General features: G+C 55.1%; 1 protein-coding gene across 1 annotated transcript in view; it reads left to right on the plus strand.

The window, feature by feature from the left end:
- Positions 1-1,487: 1,487 nt before the first annotated feature.
- Positions 1,488-17,827, plus strand: part of LOC121271019 (protein capicua homolog) — a 69,671-nt gene continuing 53,331 nt past the window's right edge. Inside the window, exons 1-2 of the mRNA XM_041176702.1 lie at positions 1,488-4,420; positions 11,291-11,445. Of these exons, the coding sequence (XP_041032636.1) occupies positions 1,510-4,420; positions 11,291-11,445 (3,066 nt within the window). The 5' untranslated portion in view covers positions 1,488-1,509. The remainder of the gene's footprint in view (positions 4,421-11,290; positions 11,446-17,827) is intronic.

A 17,827-nucleotide genomic window follows, 5' to 3' on the forward strand; every position in this document is an offset into this window, starting at 1 on the left:
GGAAATCTGGAACTCTGTCCCCCGCCCACCGCCGCCCTCCACCTCCCCCCCCCACCCCCCCCACCCCCACCTCCGACCCCCGCATAAAGCAATGGATGCTGCAGGTCAATTCAAGAGTGAGATTGATGGAGCTTCTTGTACAGTTAAGGGTACTGAGGCATATGGAGCAAAGACAGGTAAATGGTAAGGTTCAGGTCAGCCTTCAAACACTTGAATGGCAGAACAGACTCAAGGGGCTGAATGGCCTCCTCCTCTTCCTGTGTAACAGTCTCGAGGGGCTGAATGGGCCTCCTCCTGTTCCTGTATAACAGGTTTGAGGAGGGGCTGAATGGCCTCCTTCTGTTCCTGTCTGACAGGCTTAAGGAGGGACTGAATGGCCTCCTCCTGGTCCTGTGTAACAGGCTCGAGGGGGCTGAATAGGCTTCCTCCTGTGCCTGTGTAACAGGCTTGAGGAGGGGCTGAATGGCCTCCTCCTGTTCCTGTGTGACAGGCTTGAGGAGGGGCCGAATGGCCTCCTCCTGTTCCTGTGTGACAGGCTCGAGGAGGGGCTGAATAGGCCTCCTCCTGTTCCTGTGTGACAGGCTCGAGGAGGGGCCGAATGGCCTCCTCCTGTTCCTGTGTGACAGGCTCGAGGAGGGGCCGAATGGCCTCCTCCTGTTCCTGTGTGACAGGCTCGAGGAGGGGCCGAATGGCCTCCTGTTCCTGCTGAAGTCCTCCGCGACGCTAGATTTTTAATCAGCTGCACAGATCGTTCCGTCGGCCGTTTAGGGCTGAGATGAGGTGATATATTTGTTTTGGTGGCTGGCAGGTAGTGGGGAGGTTGGGGATTCTGGAATTTTCTACCCGGGGGAGGCGGGGGTTGTTGGGGATGCGAATAGTCCAGTCAGTCAGTACGTTCCGAGAGGGAGCGAGAGATCTTTTGGGGATTTCGGCTTTGGGTGATCACGCGGAGGGGAGCAGGGAAGTGAGGCTGAGTGGCCTCATCTGGCTTCTAATGCTTGTGTGGCACCATTCTCACTCCTCCTGCTTGAGGGGGTGGGGTGGGGGGGGCGGAGGTAGGGGGTGGGGAGGTGTGGGGAGGGGGGGGGTGGGGAGGTGTGGGGAGGGGGGTTGGGGAGGTGTGGGGAGGGGGGTGGGGTGGTGTGGGGAGGGGGGGTGGGGTGGGGTGGGGCGAGGGTGGTGTGGGGAGGGGGGGTTGGGGAGGTGTGGGGAGGGGGGTTGGGGTGGGGTGGGGCGAGGGTGTTGTGGGGAGGGGGGTTGGGGTGGGGTGGGGCGAGGGTGGTGTGGGGAGGGGGGTTGGGGTGGGGTGGGGCGAGGGTGGTGTGGGGAGGGGTGGGGAGGGGGGTTGGGGTGGGGCGAGGGTGGGGTGGTGCAGGGCGGGGTGGTGTGGGGAGGTTACTCTGACTCGGCTGGGCCGAGGACCTGGCGAGTGGGAAGCTCAGCGACTGACCGGGTTGTTTTCTCTCTGCTCTTCTCGCCCAGATACCGCTGACCACTCTACGATGAACCATGAAGTCCGCCAGGAAGCCGACCGCCTCGGGCAGCAGCAGCAGCAGCAGGTCCCCTCCGGCGGGCCGGCAGAGGGGTCTGAAGCGCCGGCACGGAGACCAGGGAGCTGAGACGGCGGGCGCGGCCCAGCAAGGCCAGGGGGGGGCGCCCACCACCCGGAGGGCCCAGGGCAGGCAAGAGGGGAGGCCCCGGGAGGTCAGGGGCCAGGAGCCGCAGGCCGGGGTCAGAGGGCAGCCGGGCCGCTCGAGAGAGGCCGAGGTGAGCGCCCCTCCCCGGGAGGAGGGGCGGGAGGGGGGCAAGGCCGAGGGGACGTCCAGCCGCAAGACGGCCACCTTCAAGTCCCGGGCGCCCCGCAAGAAGCTGCTGGAGGAGCTGTCGGGCGCCGAGGGGCGGGATGACTCCAGCAGCAACAGCAGCGAGGGGTCAGGGGTCAGCGCCCCCGGCCCCGCCCCCGAGGAGGCCCCGCCCCCGGCGCCGGCCGCCGAGCCCCGCGGCGGCGGCGGCGGCGCCAGCTCCTCGGGCACCGAGACGGCCAGCGAGCACTCGGCCGACTGCGAGGACGACGAGGCCGAGGGCTTCGCCCGGGCGGCGCGCCCACTCCCGGCCGCCCAGCGGGTCCTGGCCCGCCGCAACGGGGCCTTCCGGCCCGGCACGCTGCGGCACTGCCGGCGGCACTGCCGGGACCTGGCTGTCCAGTTCGACGGTGACCGGGCGGTCACCTACTTCGAGGGGGGCGGGGGGGAGCTCAGCGTGCTGCTGGACCTGGCCCCCCCCACCTCCGCCCTGGCCCCCGGCACCCGGGTCTGCGCCCGCGCCGGCCCGGCCCCCTCGGCCTACCGGGACGGCACGGTGACCGAGATCGGGCAGGGGGCGGCCCCTTACCGAGTCCTCTTCGATCGGGCCGGGCGGGAGGTGGGGGAGGGGGAGGAGGAGGGGGAGGGGGAGGGCGAGGAGGAGGGGGCGTGGGTGCCGCTGGCCGACCTGCGGCTCCTGCGGCCGCCCTGGCTGCCGGAGGAGCAGGAGGAGGAGGAGGAGGAGGAGGAGGAGGATGCGGCCGCCGCCGGTGCCCGCCCGGAGGGGAGCCCCTCACTCCCGGGCCGCCAGCCCCCCTCCCAGCTCCGGCAGCCCGAGGACGCCGAGGTGCTGACGCTGAGCCTGAGCATGGGTGGGGGCCGGCGGGAGGGCGCAGCGGGCACGGCCCTGAGGCCGGGGCTCCTGCCTTCCTCGCCCGCTCCACCGCCCCCCCACCACCACCACCACCACCACCACCACCAGCAACACCACCACCAGCACCAGCAGGCGGCCGGCCCTCAGGATGGCCCAGGCGGCAGCGTGCCGCTGGACAGCCGCCTGACGCCCGGCTCCCGCTCCCGGACCCCCCTGGTGCCCACCACCGCCACCACCGCCGCCGCCGCCACCACCACCGCCACCAGCACCACGGCGGCGGCAGCGGCCGCCCAGCACAAGTACAAGAAGGGCGACGTGGTGTGCACGCCCAACGGCATCCGCAAGAAGTTCAACGGCAAGCAGTGGCGGCGGCTCTGCTCCCGTGACGGCTGCATGAAGGAGTCCCAGCGCCGCGGCTACTGCTCCCGCCACCTCTCCATGCGCACCAAGGAGCTGGAGGGGGCCTCGGACGGCCGCGCCAGTGGCCTGCGGGAGGGCAGCTCCGAGTTCGACTGGGACGACACGTCCCGGGACAGCGAGGCCAGCAGCGCCCGCACCGACCCCCACCCCCGGCTGCTGGCGGCCTCCGACCTCTCCAGCTTCAACTCGGACGAGTGCGACGCGGCCAACATGCTGGTGTCGCTGGGCAGCTCGCGCTCGGGCACGCCCGGCTTCTCGCCCGTCTCCAACCAGTCGCCCTTCTCGCCTGCCCCCTCCCCCTCGCCCTCGCCCCTCTTCGGCTTCCGGCCGGCCAGCTTCAGCCCCATCACCGCCTCGCCCATCATCCAGCGGGCCTCCTGCTCCTCCTCCTCCTCCTCTTCCCGGCACCGGCACGCCAGCACCCCCAAGCTGGGCGTCCTGACGCCGGAGATGGTGCACCACCACCACCACCAGCAGCAGCAGCAGCAGCAGCAGCAGCAGCGGGAGCGCCACTCCTCCGGCATCCAGCCCACCTTCCAGACCAGCCTGACCTTCACCGTGCCCATGAGCCCCGGCAAGACCAAGGGCCGGGCTGACTGGGGCCCCCATGGCGGCGGCCCTCCCGCCTCGGCGGCGGTTGGTGACTACCACAAGGGCGACAGCGCCGACCCGGGGGTGGAGACGGCGCTCCACGCCCCCACCCCCTCCAGCGCCGCCGCCGGCTTCCAGGCCGTCTCGCCGGCGGCGGCGGGGCCCTACCCCCGCTCCCGCCAGCCCTCCCCCCTGCTGCTGACCCCGCCTGCCACCATGACCTCCGACCCCATGGCGGCCAGCCCCTCGGTGCGGCGGGTGCCCGCCGCCCAGCGCGACTCGCCAGTCATCGTGCGCAACCCCGACGTGCCGCTGCTGCCCACCCGCTTCACCGAGCGGCCCCTGGGCGTGGGGGAGGGGCCCCGGGGGGGAGGTGGCGGCACCGGAGGGGGAGGGCTTGGGGGGGGAGGGGGCAGCCCCCGGGCGGCCAAGGGGGGCACCAAGGAGCACCACCGCCACCCGGCCACCAGTGGCAAGGCGCCGCTCCAGGCCCCCGTGCCCATCAACGCCAACCGCATCCCGGGCATGGCGCCAGCCGGCTCCCCCGGCCAAGTGGCCGGGGGTCTGGGCGCGGCCGCCACCTTGGCCCCTTCCCGCCAGGAGCCTCCCATCCAGCCCGTGGCCTACCACCCCTCGCCGGCCGCCCTGCTGCCTGTCATCGTCCCCTCGCAGCTCGGAGAGTTCAACCACCCGGCTCCCAAGAAGGAGATCATCATGGCGCGGCCAGGAACAGGTACTGACACTCCACTTTTTCTCTCTCTCTCTCTCTCTCTGTCTGTCTCTCGGCCTCCGCGGGGAGGAAGCTACTCATAAGTCGGGGTGGGGGGAGGGCTCCTTCCAATGACCGTTCACCTTGTCGGGGGTGGGGCTGGAAATCGCCAGGAGCGGTCGACGTGCCCAGTCGCACAGATCAAAGAGAGCGCTGGCGAGGCTTCATTTGAAGAACCCGTCATGTCTAACTGACCAGACTTAAGTTGTTCGGGGGTTGGGGGGGGGAGGTGGGGGGGCGGGTGCGGTGGGGCACTGATTTGGCGGACTGGGGGCAGTCTTTCTGGATGTTTACATGTGGGCCTCCAGAAGGCATTGGCTAGAGTTCCACACGAGAGACTGTGTGCGCGGAAAGGCAGAGTTGGAGCCGATCGAGCGACCTGGCCTGCAGAATCGGTTTGGAGGGAGGGGACGGAGAGTAGAGGTAGCTGGTATTGACTTAAAAGGGCAGCTTGTGACGGCCAGAGATCTGTAACGGAGCCTTAGCTTTTCACTTATGTTCATCAATAACCTGGGTGAGGGGACAGAGAGGCACAGATGGCACCATAATGACGGGAGATAGTGGCATAAAGTTCCAAAGGGCCATTGATAGATTAATGGTGAAAACCATGACAGAGAATATGGGGCGGAATGAGGTCATCTCCACTGGCAAGAGGAACACCAAAATGGCAAAGTCTTCCAAATGGTGAGAGACTTGGGGCTGTGACAGAACAGAGAGGTTTAAGAGGCCAAAGTATGGAAATCACTGTGAAAATCTCATGGACAGATACAAAAATAATTAAGAAGCTGAATGCAGGGTGCAGATTCACCAGAATGATACCCTCTTAATCACATTTTGGTTTGACATTTGTAAGTTCTCTTCAAACTTTGTCTTTGGTTTTCCAGCTATCCTAATTTAGGGGCTGTGTTTATTTTCTTCCTCATTTTGTTAATTTAGTTTATTTGGTTGACTCCAAAACAGTTCACCAGAATGATACCCAGGGCTGAGAGGGTGGAACGATGGGGGCAGGTTGAACAGACTCAGTTTGTACTCCCTCGAGTCCAGAAGGTTTACGGGGTGATCTGTTCGAGGGGTTTTGGGATGAGTCAAAGATTCAATGGGGCTGCTCCAGGTCAACGATTTTCTCTGGTGCGTGGGGGGGCGGGGGGAGTTCCAGAACGAGGGAGGCAGAACCTTCAAACGGGCCAGTTCAAGGGGGATGTCAGGGAGCACTTCTTCACACAGTGGGGAGTGGAAATCTGGGAATCCTCCCCACCCCCCCCCTCCCCAAACACACACACACACACACACACACACACACACACACACAATGTTGTTGAGGCTGTGGGGAGGGTCGTTGAAAATGTCAAAACTGAGATTGATGGCTTTTTGCTGGGATCAGCCTGTAGAGAAAAATCCAGCTCATGTGGGGAAAATCGAGTCGAGACCAGGTCAGCCATGATGTGATTGAATGGCCGAACAGTCTTGAGGGGCTGAATGGCCTCCAGCTTCTTCCTATTAGTCCATGCTGCTGTTGATGTGAAACATAAGCCTCCTCCCACCCCATCTTCGTCTCTTCGCATCAAAATATTTTTCTTCTCCTTCATCCCCGCTGTTTATCCAGCTTCCCCTTCAATACATCGATGTCAGTCACCTCGTACCACTCCCTGTGGTAGCAAGTTCCACATTGTCACAATCTCCCCCCCAAGACTCACTGTACCCCAACATTCGCCCCACTACTGTTACTCTCACTGTACCCCAACATTCACCCCACTGCCACTACTCTCACTGTACCCCAACATTGCCCCACTACTGTTACTCTCACTGTACCCCAACATTCACCCCACTGCCATTACTCTCACTGTACCCCAACATTGCCCCACTACTGTTATTCTCACTGTACCCCAACATTCACCCCACTGCCATTACTCTCACTGTACCCCAACATTCACCCTACTACCGTTATTCTCACTGTACCCCAACATTCACCCCACTACCGTTACTCTCACTGTACCCCAACATTCGTCCCACTACCGTTATTCTCACTGTACCCCAACATTCACCCCACTGCCGTTACTCTCACTGTACCCCAACATTCACCCCACTGCTATTACTCTCACTGTACCCCAACAATCGCCCCACTACCATTACTCTCACTGTACCCCAACATTCACCCCACTGCCATTACTCTCACTGTACCCCAACATTCACCCCACTACCGTTACTCTCACTGTACCCCAACATCCACCCCACTACCGTTACTCTCACTGTATCCCACCAACCACCCCACTACCGTAACTCTAACTGTACCTCAACATTCACCCCACCTCTGTTACACTCACTGTACTCCAACATTCACCCCACTACCGTTATTCTCACGATACCCCCAAAATCACCTCTTCATAACTCACTGTAACCCGACACTCACCCCGATATATTCTCTGTACCCTGACATTCACCCCCAAGAAACTCACTGTACCCTGACATTCACCCTGATATACTCACTGTACCCCGACATTCACCCCCGATATACTCACTGTACCCCAACATTCACCCAGATATACTCACTGTTCCCCGACATTCACTCTGATATACTCACTGTACCCTGACATTCACCCCCAATGTACTCACTGTAGTCCAATATACTCACTGTACCCCAACATGCACCCCCGATGTATTCCCTGTACCCCGACATTCACCCCGATATACTCACTGTACCCCGACATTCACCCCCGATATACTCACTGTGCCCCGACATTCACCCCCGATATACTCACTGTACCCCGACATTCACCCCGATATACTCACTGTGCCCCGACATTCACCCCCCGATATACTCACTGTACCCTGACATTCACCCCTGATATACTCACAGTACCCCGATAGACTCACTGTACCCCGACATTCGCCCCTATATGTTCACTGCGCCCCGAATTTCACCCCGATATATTCAGTACCCCGACATTCACCCCGATATTCTCACTGTACTCCAGCATTCGCACACTGATCTGTACAGTACATCACAAGGTGACCTGTACGGTGTATCACACACACACACCTATACGTTATATCTCACGCGTTGATCTCTACAGTATATCTCACATCACACGGTGAGCTTTATGGTACATCGCACATTGTCCTATATGGAATATCACGCACTGACCTGTATGATACATCTCACGGTAGACTTTACAGTATATCACAGTGTGACCTGTACGGTATATCACATGGTGACCCTTACAGTATATCACATGCTGACCTTTACAGTATATCGCCTATCACCACCACCACCATCTCCCCCCCACCCCACCCCCCTCCCCTCACCCCCCCTCGGGTGAATGAGTATGTGTGTATGTGTGTCTATCTGTCTGAGGAAGTGTGTGTGTGTGTGTGTGAACGAGTGAGTTTGTGTGTGTGTGTGAGAGTGAGTTTGTGTGTCTGTGTGAGTAAGAGTGGGGGTGTGTGTGTGAATGAGTTGGTTTGTGTCTGTGTGTGTGTGTGTGTGTGTGAATGAATTGGTTTGTGTCTGTGTGAGTGAGAGTGGGGGTGTGTGTGTATGTGAATGAGTTGGTTTGTGTCTGTGTGAGTGAGAGTGGGGGTGTGTGTGTGTATATGAATGAGTTGGTTTGTGTCTGTTAGTGAGAGTTGGGTGTGTGTGTGTGTGTGTGAGTGAGAGTGGGTTTGTGAGTTTATATGTGTGTTAAGGGGATGGACTTGAAGGTCTTGCTCATCAGAGAAAGGTCATGTTGTGGATTTCCACTCTGTTCCTAGCCAGACGAGGTTGGTGTAGCAGGACATCTGAAAGAAGAAGGTCGACCAAAGCTCTCAGACAATTTCACCCGCACCCCACTTCTCTCTCCCTATCTTGCCGACACCAATCAGAGCTTCAGACAAACTTCCCCTTTTGTTTCTCCGAAACACCAAATCCCCACTCTTACTCAGTCTTACTCCTCTGTGACACAGTGGACAAGACATGCACCTCTGAGTCAGAGGGTTGTGGGCCAAAATCACCAGGGTTAGGACTACAAAATACAGTCTGACATTCCCACTGCCAGTACTGAGGGAGTGCTGCACTGTCAGAGAGTCAGTACTGAGGGAGTGCTGCACTGTCAGAGGGTCAGTACTGAGGGAGTGCTGCACTGTCAGAGGGTCAGTACTGAGGGAGTGCTGCACTGTCAGAGGGTCAGTACTGAGGGAGTGCTGCACTGTCAGAGGGTCAGTACTGAGGGAGTGCTGCACTGTCAGAGGGTCAGTACTGAGGGAGTGCTGCACTGTCAGAGGGTCAGTACTGAGGGAGTGCTGCACTGTCAGAGGGTCAGTACTGAGGGAGTGCTGCACTGTCAGAGGGTCAGTACTGAGGGAGTGCTGCACTGTCAGAAGGTCAGTACTGAGGGATTGCTGCACTGTCAGAGGGTCAGTACTGAGGGAGTGCTGCACTGTCGGAGGGACTGTACTGAGGGAGCGCCGCACTGTCGGAGGGTCAGTACTGACAGAGTGCTACACTGTCGGAGGGTCAGTACTGAGGGAACGCTGCACTGTCGGAGGGTCAGTACTGAGGGAGTGCTGCACTGTCGGAGGGTCAGTACTGAGGGAGTGCTGCACTGTCAGAGGGTCAGTACTGAGGGAGTGCTGCACTGTCATCCCAAAATTCTTCACAGGAGCAATTACCGAGAAAAGTTTGATAACAAGCCACAAAAGTAGGTATATTTCAGGTAACCAAAAGCTTGGTTTTTAGAAGCATTGTAAAGGAGGAGAGAGAGAAAGAGAGAGGGATGGAGAGCATTAAGGAGGGGATTCCAGAGCTTGGAGCCCAGACAGCTGAAGGCACGGCCGCCAATGGTGGAGCGATTAAAATCAGGGGATACAAAAGAGGCCAGAGTTGGAGGAGCGCAAAGATCTCGGAGGGTTGTGGGGCTGAAGGAGGTTACAAAGAGAGGGATGAATGAGATTTGAGCACAAAGGTGAGAATTTTAAAATGGAGGCGTTGCAGGGCAAGAGAGGCAATGCAGGTCAGCAGCGTATTGAGTGGTTGGGGTGAGTTAGGATATTGGGCTACCTACAGGGCTCCCCGGTGAGCCCACCTGCCTTTCATCTATTGATATCCTTTTTTTGTAGCACAGTTTGCTCATTTAGTGTTGCCAAATGTGATTAAATGTATTAAATGGGAGGTTTCATCACATGACTCCCCCCCACCCCGCCCCACCACCCTCAGGTCCAGCCATCTACCCCCGATAACCTTTGATTCCCTGGCCTAACAGGAATCTATCTACCTCTACCTTAAAAATACTCAGTAACCCCCAACCCCACCACCTCCTGAGGCAGAGAGTTCCAAAGTCGCACAACCCTCTGAGAGAAAAGAAATTCTCCTCATCTCTGTCCTAAGAAGGGCGACCCCTAATTTTAGAACAGTGCCCCCTAGTTCTGGACTCACCCACAAGAGGAAACATACTTTCCAATTCCACCTTGCCAAGGCCGTTCAGGATCTTGTATACTTCAATCAAATCACCCCTCACTCTTCTAAACTCCAGTGGAAACAAGCCCAGTCTGTCCACCCTTTCCTCCTAAGACAACCCACTCATTCCAGGTACCAATCTAGTAAACCTCCTCTGAATCACCTCCAATGCATTTACATCCTTCCTTAAATAAGGAGACCAAAACTGCACACAGTATTCAAGATGCAGTCTCACCAATGCCCTGTATAACTGAAGCATAAAATCCTTAATTTTATGTCCAATCCCTCTCGGGAGGGAGAGTGGAGAGATGAGGGGAATTTTTTTTTGCGCAGCGAGTTGTTGTGATCTGGAACACGCTGCCTATAAGGGCGGTGGGGTGGAAGCAGATTCACTGATCAAAGCTCATTGGTCTTTTGGAGGTGTACAGGCTGGAACAAAAAACAAAGAAAAGTACAGCACAGGAACAGGCCCTTCGGCCCTCCAAGCCTGCACCGAGCATATTGCCTGTCAAACTAAAACATTTTGCACTTCCGGGGTCTGTATCCCTCTATTCCCATCCTATTCATGTATTTGTCAAGCTGCCTCTTAAACACCACTATCGTACCTGCTTCCACCACCTCCTCTGGCAGCGAATTCCAGACACCGACTACCCTCTGTGTAAAAAACTTGCCCCGCACATCTCCTCTCACCTTAAACCTATGTCCCCTACTAAACAAAAGCCAGCAGGGAAATTGTACGAGACAAAATGTCCTTGACTGATTTGACCCAATTCTTTATGTGAAGTACTGGAGAGGGTTGATGAGGGTAACGTGGCAGATGTTGTGTACATGGACTTTTTATAAAAGTGTTTAACGAAGTACCACATAATGGACATGTTGGCGGAGTTAAAACATTAAAACCCGGGTTGATCGGGGGGGGGGTAGGTTAAAGAAACAGTGGCAACATGGAGACAAAATTGGGACAGAAAGGGGAAGAACGGTGAACAGTTGTTTCTTATTTCTGAACTGGAGGAGGGATGTTTCCAGTGGTGTTCCCCAGGATTTGGTATTTAGGCCACTGCTTGCTTTAATATATATTGCTGACATGCAGTTGGGCAATTTTGTGTTTAATTTCAAATTTGCAATTGGATTAAAACTCAGAAGTGTAGAAAAACAGCGAGGAGGATAGCTATAGACTTCAGGAGGACATAGGCGGACAGGTGAAACAGGAAGACATGTGGCAGAGGTGGTTTAACACAGTGAAGTGTGAACTGATGCACTTTGGTAGGAAGACTGAGAGAGGCAGTATAAACTAAATGGTTCAGTTTTAGAGGGAGGACAGGTACAGAGAGACCTGGGGATCCATGAACACAAACCATTGAAGTTGGCAGGACCAGCTGTGAGCCCCTGTTTAATAAAAACAGCAAACGGGATCCGTGGTTTTATTAACAGGGACACAGAGTACAACAGCCAGGAAGTGATGTTAAACGTTTATAAAATACCGGTTAGGTCCCGGCTGGAGGATTGTGTCCAATTGTGGGCCCCGCACTTTGGGAAGGACGTCAAGGCTTTGGAGAGGGTGCGGAGGAGATTTCCCAGAATGGTCTCAGGGATGAGGGAGTTCACTTAATATGGAGAGACTGGAGAAGCTGGGATTGCTCTCCTTAGAGCAGAGAAGGTTAAGGGGGAGATTTAATCCGAGGTGTTCAACATCACAAAGAGTTTTGATGGTTTCTCCTTATCAACTGCCTTCAGTGGCAGGAGGGTTGGTAACCAGAGGGACACAGGTTGAAGAGAATCGGTAAAAGAGCCGAAGGGGGAGGGGGAGATGAGATCTTTATTTTGACACAGTGAGTTGTTGTGATCTGGAAGGCGCTGCCTGAAAGCGTGGAGGAAGCAGATTCAATAGGAACTTTCCAAAGGAGAATTGGATAAACACTTGAAGGGGAAAAACTTGCAGGGTGATGGGGGAAAGAGATGGGAAGTGGGACAAATTAAATAGAACTACTAAACAGCTGGCAGAGAAAGAATGGGCCAAATGGTCTCCATCTCTGCTGTGCCATTTCCTGCCTCAAAGCCAACTCCAGAGGGAGATGAGGAGAATCAGTTGATTCGTTGCCGACTCAGCTGGCCTAAATGGTCCCTATTCATTCAGAACCTGAGTACGCGAAGAGAGAGATTGACAGGCCTACCAATGTGTTACGGCACAGGGAGAATGTCAGAGAGACAGTTTTCCCCCATCACACGCTGGGGGCACTGAAGGTGAATGACCTGGGGCAAGGTGGGGTTGGGAGGAAGGGGGGAATATTTATCCAGTCAGCTGAGTTTTGGGAGGAAAGCTGGTCCTGTGTGGGGAATGTCCTGTGCAGAACTGGCCTGATTCTCAAGGTGGGAAACTAGAAAAGTAAAGCCAGCCCACGAAGGGGATGTTGTGTGTAGTTAATCGAATCAAGCTGGTTTATATATAGAATAACTGATCCATGGGAGTGAGTTACAGACTGGAATCTAATTGAGAGGTTGAGGGTGATTTATATATAGAATAACAGATACCCAGGAGTGAGTTATGGACTGGAATCTAATCAAGGTGTTTGGATGGTCTATATATATAGCATAATCGATACCTAGGAGTGAATTACAGACTGGAATCTAATCGAGGGGTTCGGGGGTTTATATATAGCATAACAGATACCCGGGAGTGAGTTACAGACTGGAATCTAATCGAGGGGTTCGGGGGGGTTTATATATAGAATAACAGATACCCGGGAGTGAGTTACAGACTGGAATCTAATCGAGGTGTTTGGGGTGGTTTATATATAGAATAACAGATACCCGGGAGTGAGTTACAGACTGAAATTTAATCGAGGGGTTCGGGGTGGTTTATATATAGAATAACAGATACCCGGGAGTGAGTTACAGACTGGAATCTAATCGAGGGGTTCGGGGGGTTTATATATAGAATAACAAATACCCGGGAGTGAGTTACAGACTGGAATCTAATCGAGGGGTTCGGGGTGGTTTATATATAGAATAACAGATACCCAGGAGTGAGTTTCAGACTGGAATCTAATCGAGGGGTTCGAGGTGGTTTATATATAGAATAACAGATACCCGGGAGTGAGTTACAGACTGGAATCTAATCGAGGGGTTCGAGGTGGTTTATATATAGAATAACAGATACCCGGGAGTGAGTTACAGACTGGAATCTAATCGAGGGGTTCGAGGTGGTTTATATGTAGAATAACAGATACCCAGGAGTGAGTTACAGACTGGAATCTAATCGAGGGGTTCAGGGGGTTTATATATAGAATAACAGATACCCGGGAGTGAGTTACAGACTGGAATCTAATCGAGGGGTTCGAGGTAGTTTATATATAGAATAACAGATACCTGGGAGTGAGTTACAGACTGGAATCTAATCGAGGGGTTCGAGGTGGTTTATATATAGAATAACAGATACCCGGGAGTGAGTTACAGACTGGAATCTAATCGAGGGGTTCAGGGGGTTTATATATAGAATAACAGATACCCGGGAGTGAGTTACAGACTGGAATCTAATCGAGGGGTTCGAGGTGGTTTATATATAGAATAACAGATACCTGGGAGTGAGTTACAGACTGGAATCTAATGGAGGGTTTCAGGCTGGTTTATATATAGAATAACAGATACCCAGGAGTGAGTTACAGAATGGAATCTAATCGAGGGGTTCAGGGGGTTTATATATAGAATAACAGGTACCCGGGAGTGAGTTACAGACTGGAATCTAATCGAGAGGTTCGGGGGGGTTTATATATAGAATAACAGATACCCGGGAGTGAGTTACAGACTGGAATCTAATCGAGGGGTTCGGGTGGTTTATATATAGAATAACAGATATCTGGGAGAGAGTTACAGACTGAATCTAATCGAGGGGTTAGGGTGGGTTATATATAGAATAACAGATATCTGGGAGAGAGTTACAGACTGGAGTTTAATGGAGGGGTTCAGGAAGTTTCTATGCATGATAATGGATTCCCAGAGCTGTTTGAATATGTCAGATAGAGGTGCCCCCCTTAAGCAGGGTGTATTGTGTGTGGCGGCTGGCTGTGGACAGAGCTGGATTGCTGTACAGAGCGGGGTGTGTTCTGATTGTTGTGCGAGTGAGAATGACAGAGTAGCTGTGTGATAACAGAGCACCGTGACAAACCAGCGCACACCGTGAAATCTCTCCATCTGGTTGCAGTTTCCATTTATAACTCATCTGAGGTACAGCCGCGGATTCTGCCTTTGCCAGACTCCCTGGGGCCTGAGATCAAAGCGTGTCGAGTGACGCAGAACACCTCTGAATACCACTGCTTCTGATTTCATGGCCCCAGACCGTGTGCGCAAGAGGGCAAGGAATCTCCTGCACGGGCCCATTCCACATGATACTCTGCTACACACAGACTGTCTGACCCCTGGCTCAGTGTGAACTTCGATCAACACCCCCAGTTATCAAAGGGGGCTCGATCTCCACTCTGGGAATGAACCCCTGGCTCAGTGTGAACTCTTTCCACACCTCCCCACATCCCCCCCCTCCCTCGCGCAAGTCATCAGGGGTCTGAGTCAAATGTCAGTAATGATGTTGTGATGATGACAGTGTACAGGTGAGCGTTACTCTTCAATTGCGAACCCTCCACACTGCTGCAAATATTCCAGTGAGGATTAACATGCCAGTGACCAATGGTGGTGGAGTTGGGTGGGGCACTGTGTGGATTGACGTGCCAGTGACCAAGGGTGGTGGAGTTGGGTGGGGCACTGTGTGGATTGACGTGCCAGTGATCAATGGGTGGGAGACGTGGGTGGGGTACAGTGTGGATTGATGTGCCAGTGACCAATGGTGGTGGATAAAAACAAAAAAACTGCGGATGCTGGAAATCCAAAACAAAAACAGAATTACCTGGAAAAACTCAGCAGGTCTGGCAGCATCGGCGGAGAAGAAAAGAGTTGACGTTTCGAGTCCTCATGACCCTTCGACAGAACTGGTGGTGGAGTTGGGTGGGGCACTGTGTGGATTGATGTGCCAGTGACCAATGGGTGGGAGATGTGGGTGGGGCACAGTGTGGATTGACGTGACAGTGACCAATGGTGGTAGAGTTGGGTGGGGCACTGTGTGGATTGACGTGCCAATGACCAATGGTGGTAGAGTTGGGTGGGGCACTGTGTGGATTGACGTGCCAGTGACCAATGGTGGTAGAGTTGGGTGGGGCACTGTGTGGATTGACCAATAGTGGTAGGGTTGGGTGGGGCAGGGTGAGGAAAGATATGTTAGTGACCAATAGTGGGAGAGTTGGGCGGGGCACAGTGATGATTGACATGTCAGTGACCAACGGTGGGAGTGTAGGTGCAGCTATTGGAGCTAGGATAACAGTTGCCGTCAAGTATTTATCCAATTCCTCCTTTTGAAAGTTCCCAGCAAATCTGCTTCCACTGCCCTTTCAGGCAGCACCTTACAGATCCCCACAACCCGCTGTGTCAAAACATTCCTCCTCATCTCCCCCTCTGGTTCTTTTCATCACCTTAACTTGGCGTCCCGCTGATTACTGACCCTCCGGCCACTGCTAATGGCTTCTCCTTCACCGGTCTGGTGCTGTTTCTGTGCTGTATTCGCATTGTAAAACGACCACAAAGTACTACCCTCCTTTCTCCTTCGTGTACTTACCCAGCTTCCTCCTGAAATGTCTCTCCGCCATTCCCCTCAACCAGTCCCGGTGGGGCAGCGAGTTCCACATTCTCACCACTCCCTGAGGAGAGGGGTTTCCCCTGATTGCCGAATGGATTTATTAGTGACTACCTGATACTGATGGCTCCTCGTTCTGGTCTCTGCGTCCACCTTATCAAACACTTGCTTAATTCTAATGGCTTCTATCAGGTCACCTCCCCCGACCCCTCAGCGTTCCCTTTGCTAGAGAAACGAGCCTCTTGCCTGTCCCGTCTTTCCTGACATCTTTCGTCTCTCAGTTCTGCTTTCGTTCTAGTCAGTCTTTTGGGCAACTTGTCTGGGTGCCTCCCTATTCTTTTTCGAATAGCCGGAGGGTTGGGGGGGTGGGGGGGGTTGGGTGCCTTGAACTGTGCCCAGTTCTCCCAAGTAAGGGTCTCCAAACACGATTTCCAACCAAATGGCGGGACACTGGGCTTGCTTTGTGTCGCTGGCTCTGGTGGTGTGTGGGATTTTTTTTAATAATTCATTTGCAGGATGTGGACAAGCGTTTATTGCCCATCCCTAATTGCCCTTGAGGGAAGGTGGTTGTGAGCTGCCTCCTTGAACTGCTGCAGTCCCTGTGGTGTAGGCACACCCGCAGCGCTGACCACCTCCGCCCCTTTGTGGCCCTGGCTTTGACACCTGCTCTTTGAACGAGAGGCCGGAGAGCCCACATCTGCCCAAACTGTACAGCACCCCCCCCCCCGCCACACCGCCCCCTGCCAAAGGTCCCCACTGCTACGCCCCTCGACCCTCGTACCACACAACACCAGAGCTGGGCTTCCCAAGCTGTGGGGTTGGGATCCTAGCTAGCTCTGAGGCAGCAGTAGCTGCCGTGGAGCTCGGACTGACCTCTGCCAGCTGCTGCCACGTGGCATTTCTTTTTTCCCCTTCTGTGGGTGGGCGCAGCCTAAGGGACAGCTCTCTCAGGCCCCATTGCTGCTGCAAAAAAAGCACCTGAATAGCAGGTGGTCGATTTTTTTGTGTGTGTCTGTGTGTGTGTGTGTGTTTGTCTGTGTCTGTGTGTGTGTCTGTGTGTGTGTGTCTGTGTGTGTGTGTCTGTGTGTGTGTCTGTGTGTCAGTGTGTGTGTGTGTGTGTGTGTCTGTGTGTGTGTGTCTGTGTGTGTGTGTCTGTGTGTGTGTGTCTGTGTGTCTGTGTGTGTGTGTGTCTGTGTGTGTGTGTGTGTCTGTGTGTGTGTGTCTGTGTGTCTGTGTGTGTGTCTGTGTGTGTGTGTCTGTGTGTGTGTGTGTGTGTGTGTCTGTGTGTGTGTGTGTGTGTGTGTGTGTGTGCGTAGAAACCCTGCCTTTTCACCAACTCCCCTAATGCGCAACCCCTGATCCTCCCAACCTCTGGCCCCACGCTACCCACCCTCTCGGCAACTGAAGCTAACACACCCGCCACCCACCACCTCCCGCCACCCCCACCCCCTCCCACCCCCTCCCAAACAACTGAAGCCTCCTGCTCCATGCTCGCCCAACAATTCTCATAACCGCCCCGCAAAACTTAATTTTCACTCTGGGAATCAGGTGGGTTCTGAGGTGTTACAGGAAGATCACACCGGGAAAAGGTTTGCAAAGCGCTGACAGAGCAGCAGTGCTCGGAGTAACTGCCAGACAGGTTGCTCCTCTCCTGTGGGGGGATCAGGCACAGCTTCCGCAACCCCCTGGGGAGTTCGGTCACTTAGCAACTGAGGGTTAAGTTTAGAGGGTTGGTGGCAGCTGACTATTCCACTGCTTGGGGCAGCGGCGCCATGGCTCGGCCTATCCTTGCTCAGCACACGGACACCCTCGGTCGTGCCTTTGTCACCTCCCAGACATGGGTATTCCAACGCACTCCTGGCCGGCCTTCCGCCCTCTGCCCTCCATATACTAGAGCTCATCTGAAGCTCTGCTGCCCCCCTTGGTGTCTTAATTCACACCAGGACCTGTTCATTCATCACCCGCTGTACTTGTTCATCAACATTGACTCCAGCTGCGATTCTTAAAATTCTCATCCTCATATTCACATCCATCCACAACCACAACCACACCCCTCTGTAACCTCCTCCAGCGCCTACAACTCTCCCTATCTCTGTAACCTCCTCCAGCCCCTACAGCCCTCCCTATCTCTGTAACCTCCTCCAGCCCCTACAACTCTCCCTATCTCTGTAACCTCCTCCAGCCCCTACAACCCTCCCTATCTCTGTAACCTCCTCCAGCCCCTACAACTCTCCCTATCTCTGTAACCTCCTCCAGCCCCTACAGC

The sequence above is a fragment of the Carcharodon carcharias genome, chromosome 29 (genome assembly GCF_017639515.1).
Source record: "Carcharodon carcharias isolate sCarCar2 chromosome 29, sCarCar2.pri, whole genome shotgun sequence".
Classification (NCBI taxonomy): domain Eukaryota; kingdom Metazoa; phylum Chordata; class Chondrichthyes; order Lamniformes; family Lamnidae; genus Carcharodon; species Carcharodon carcharias.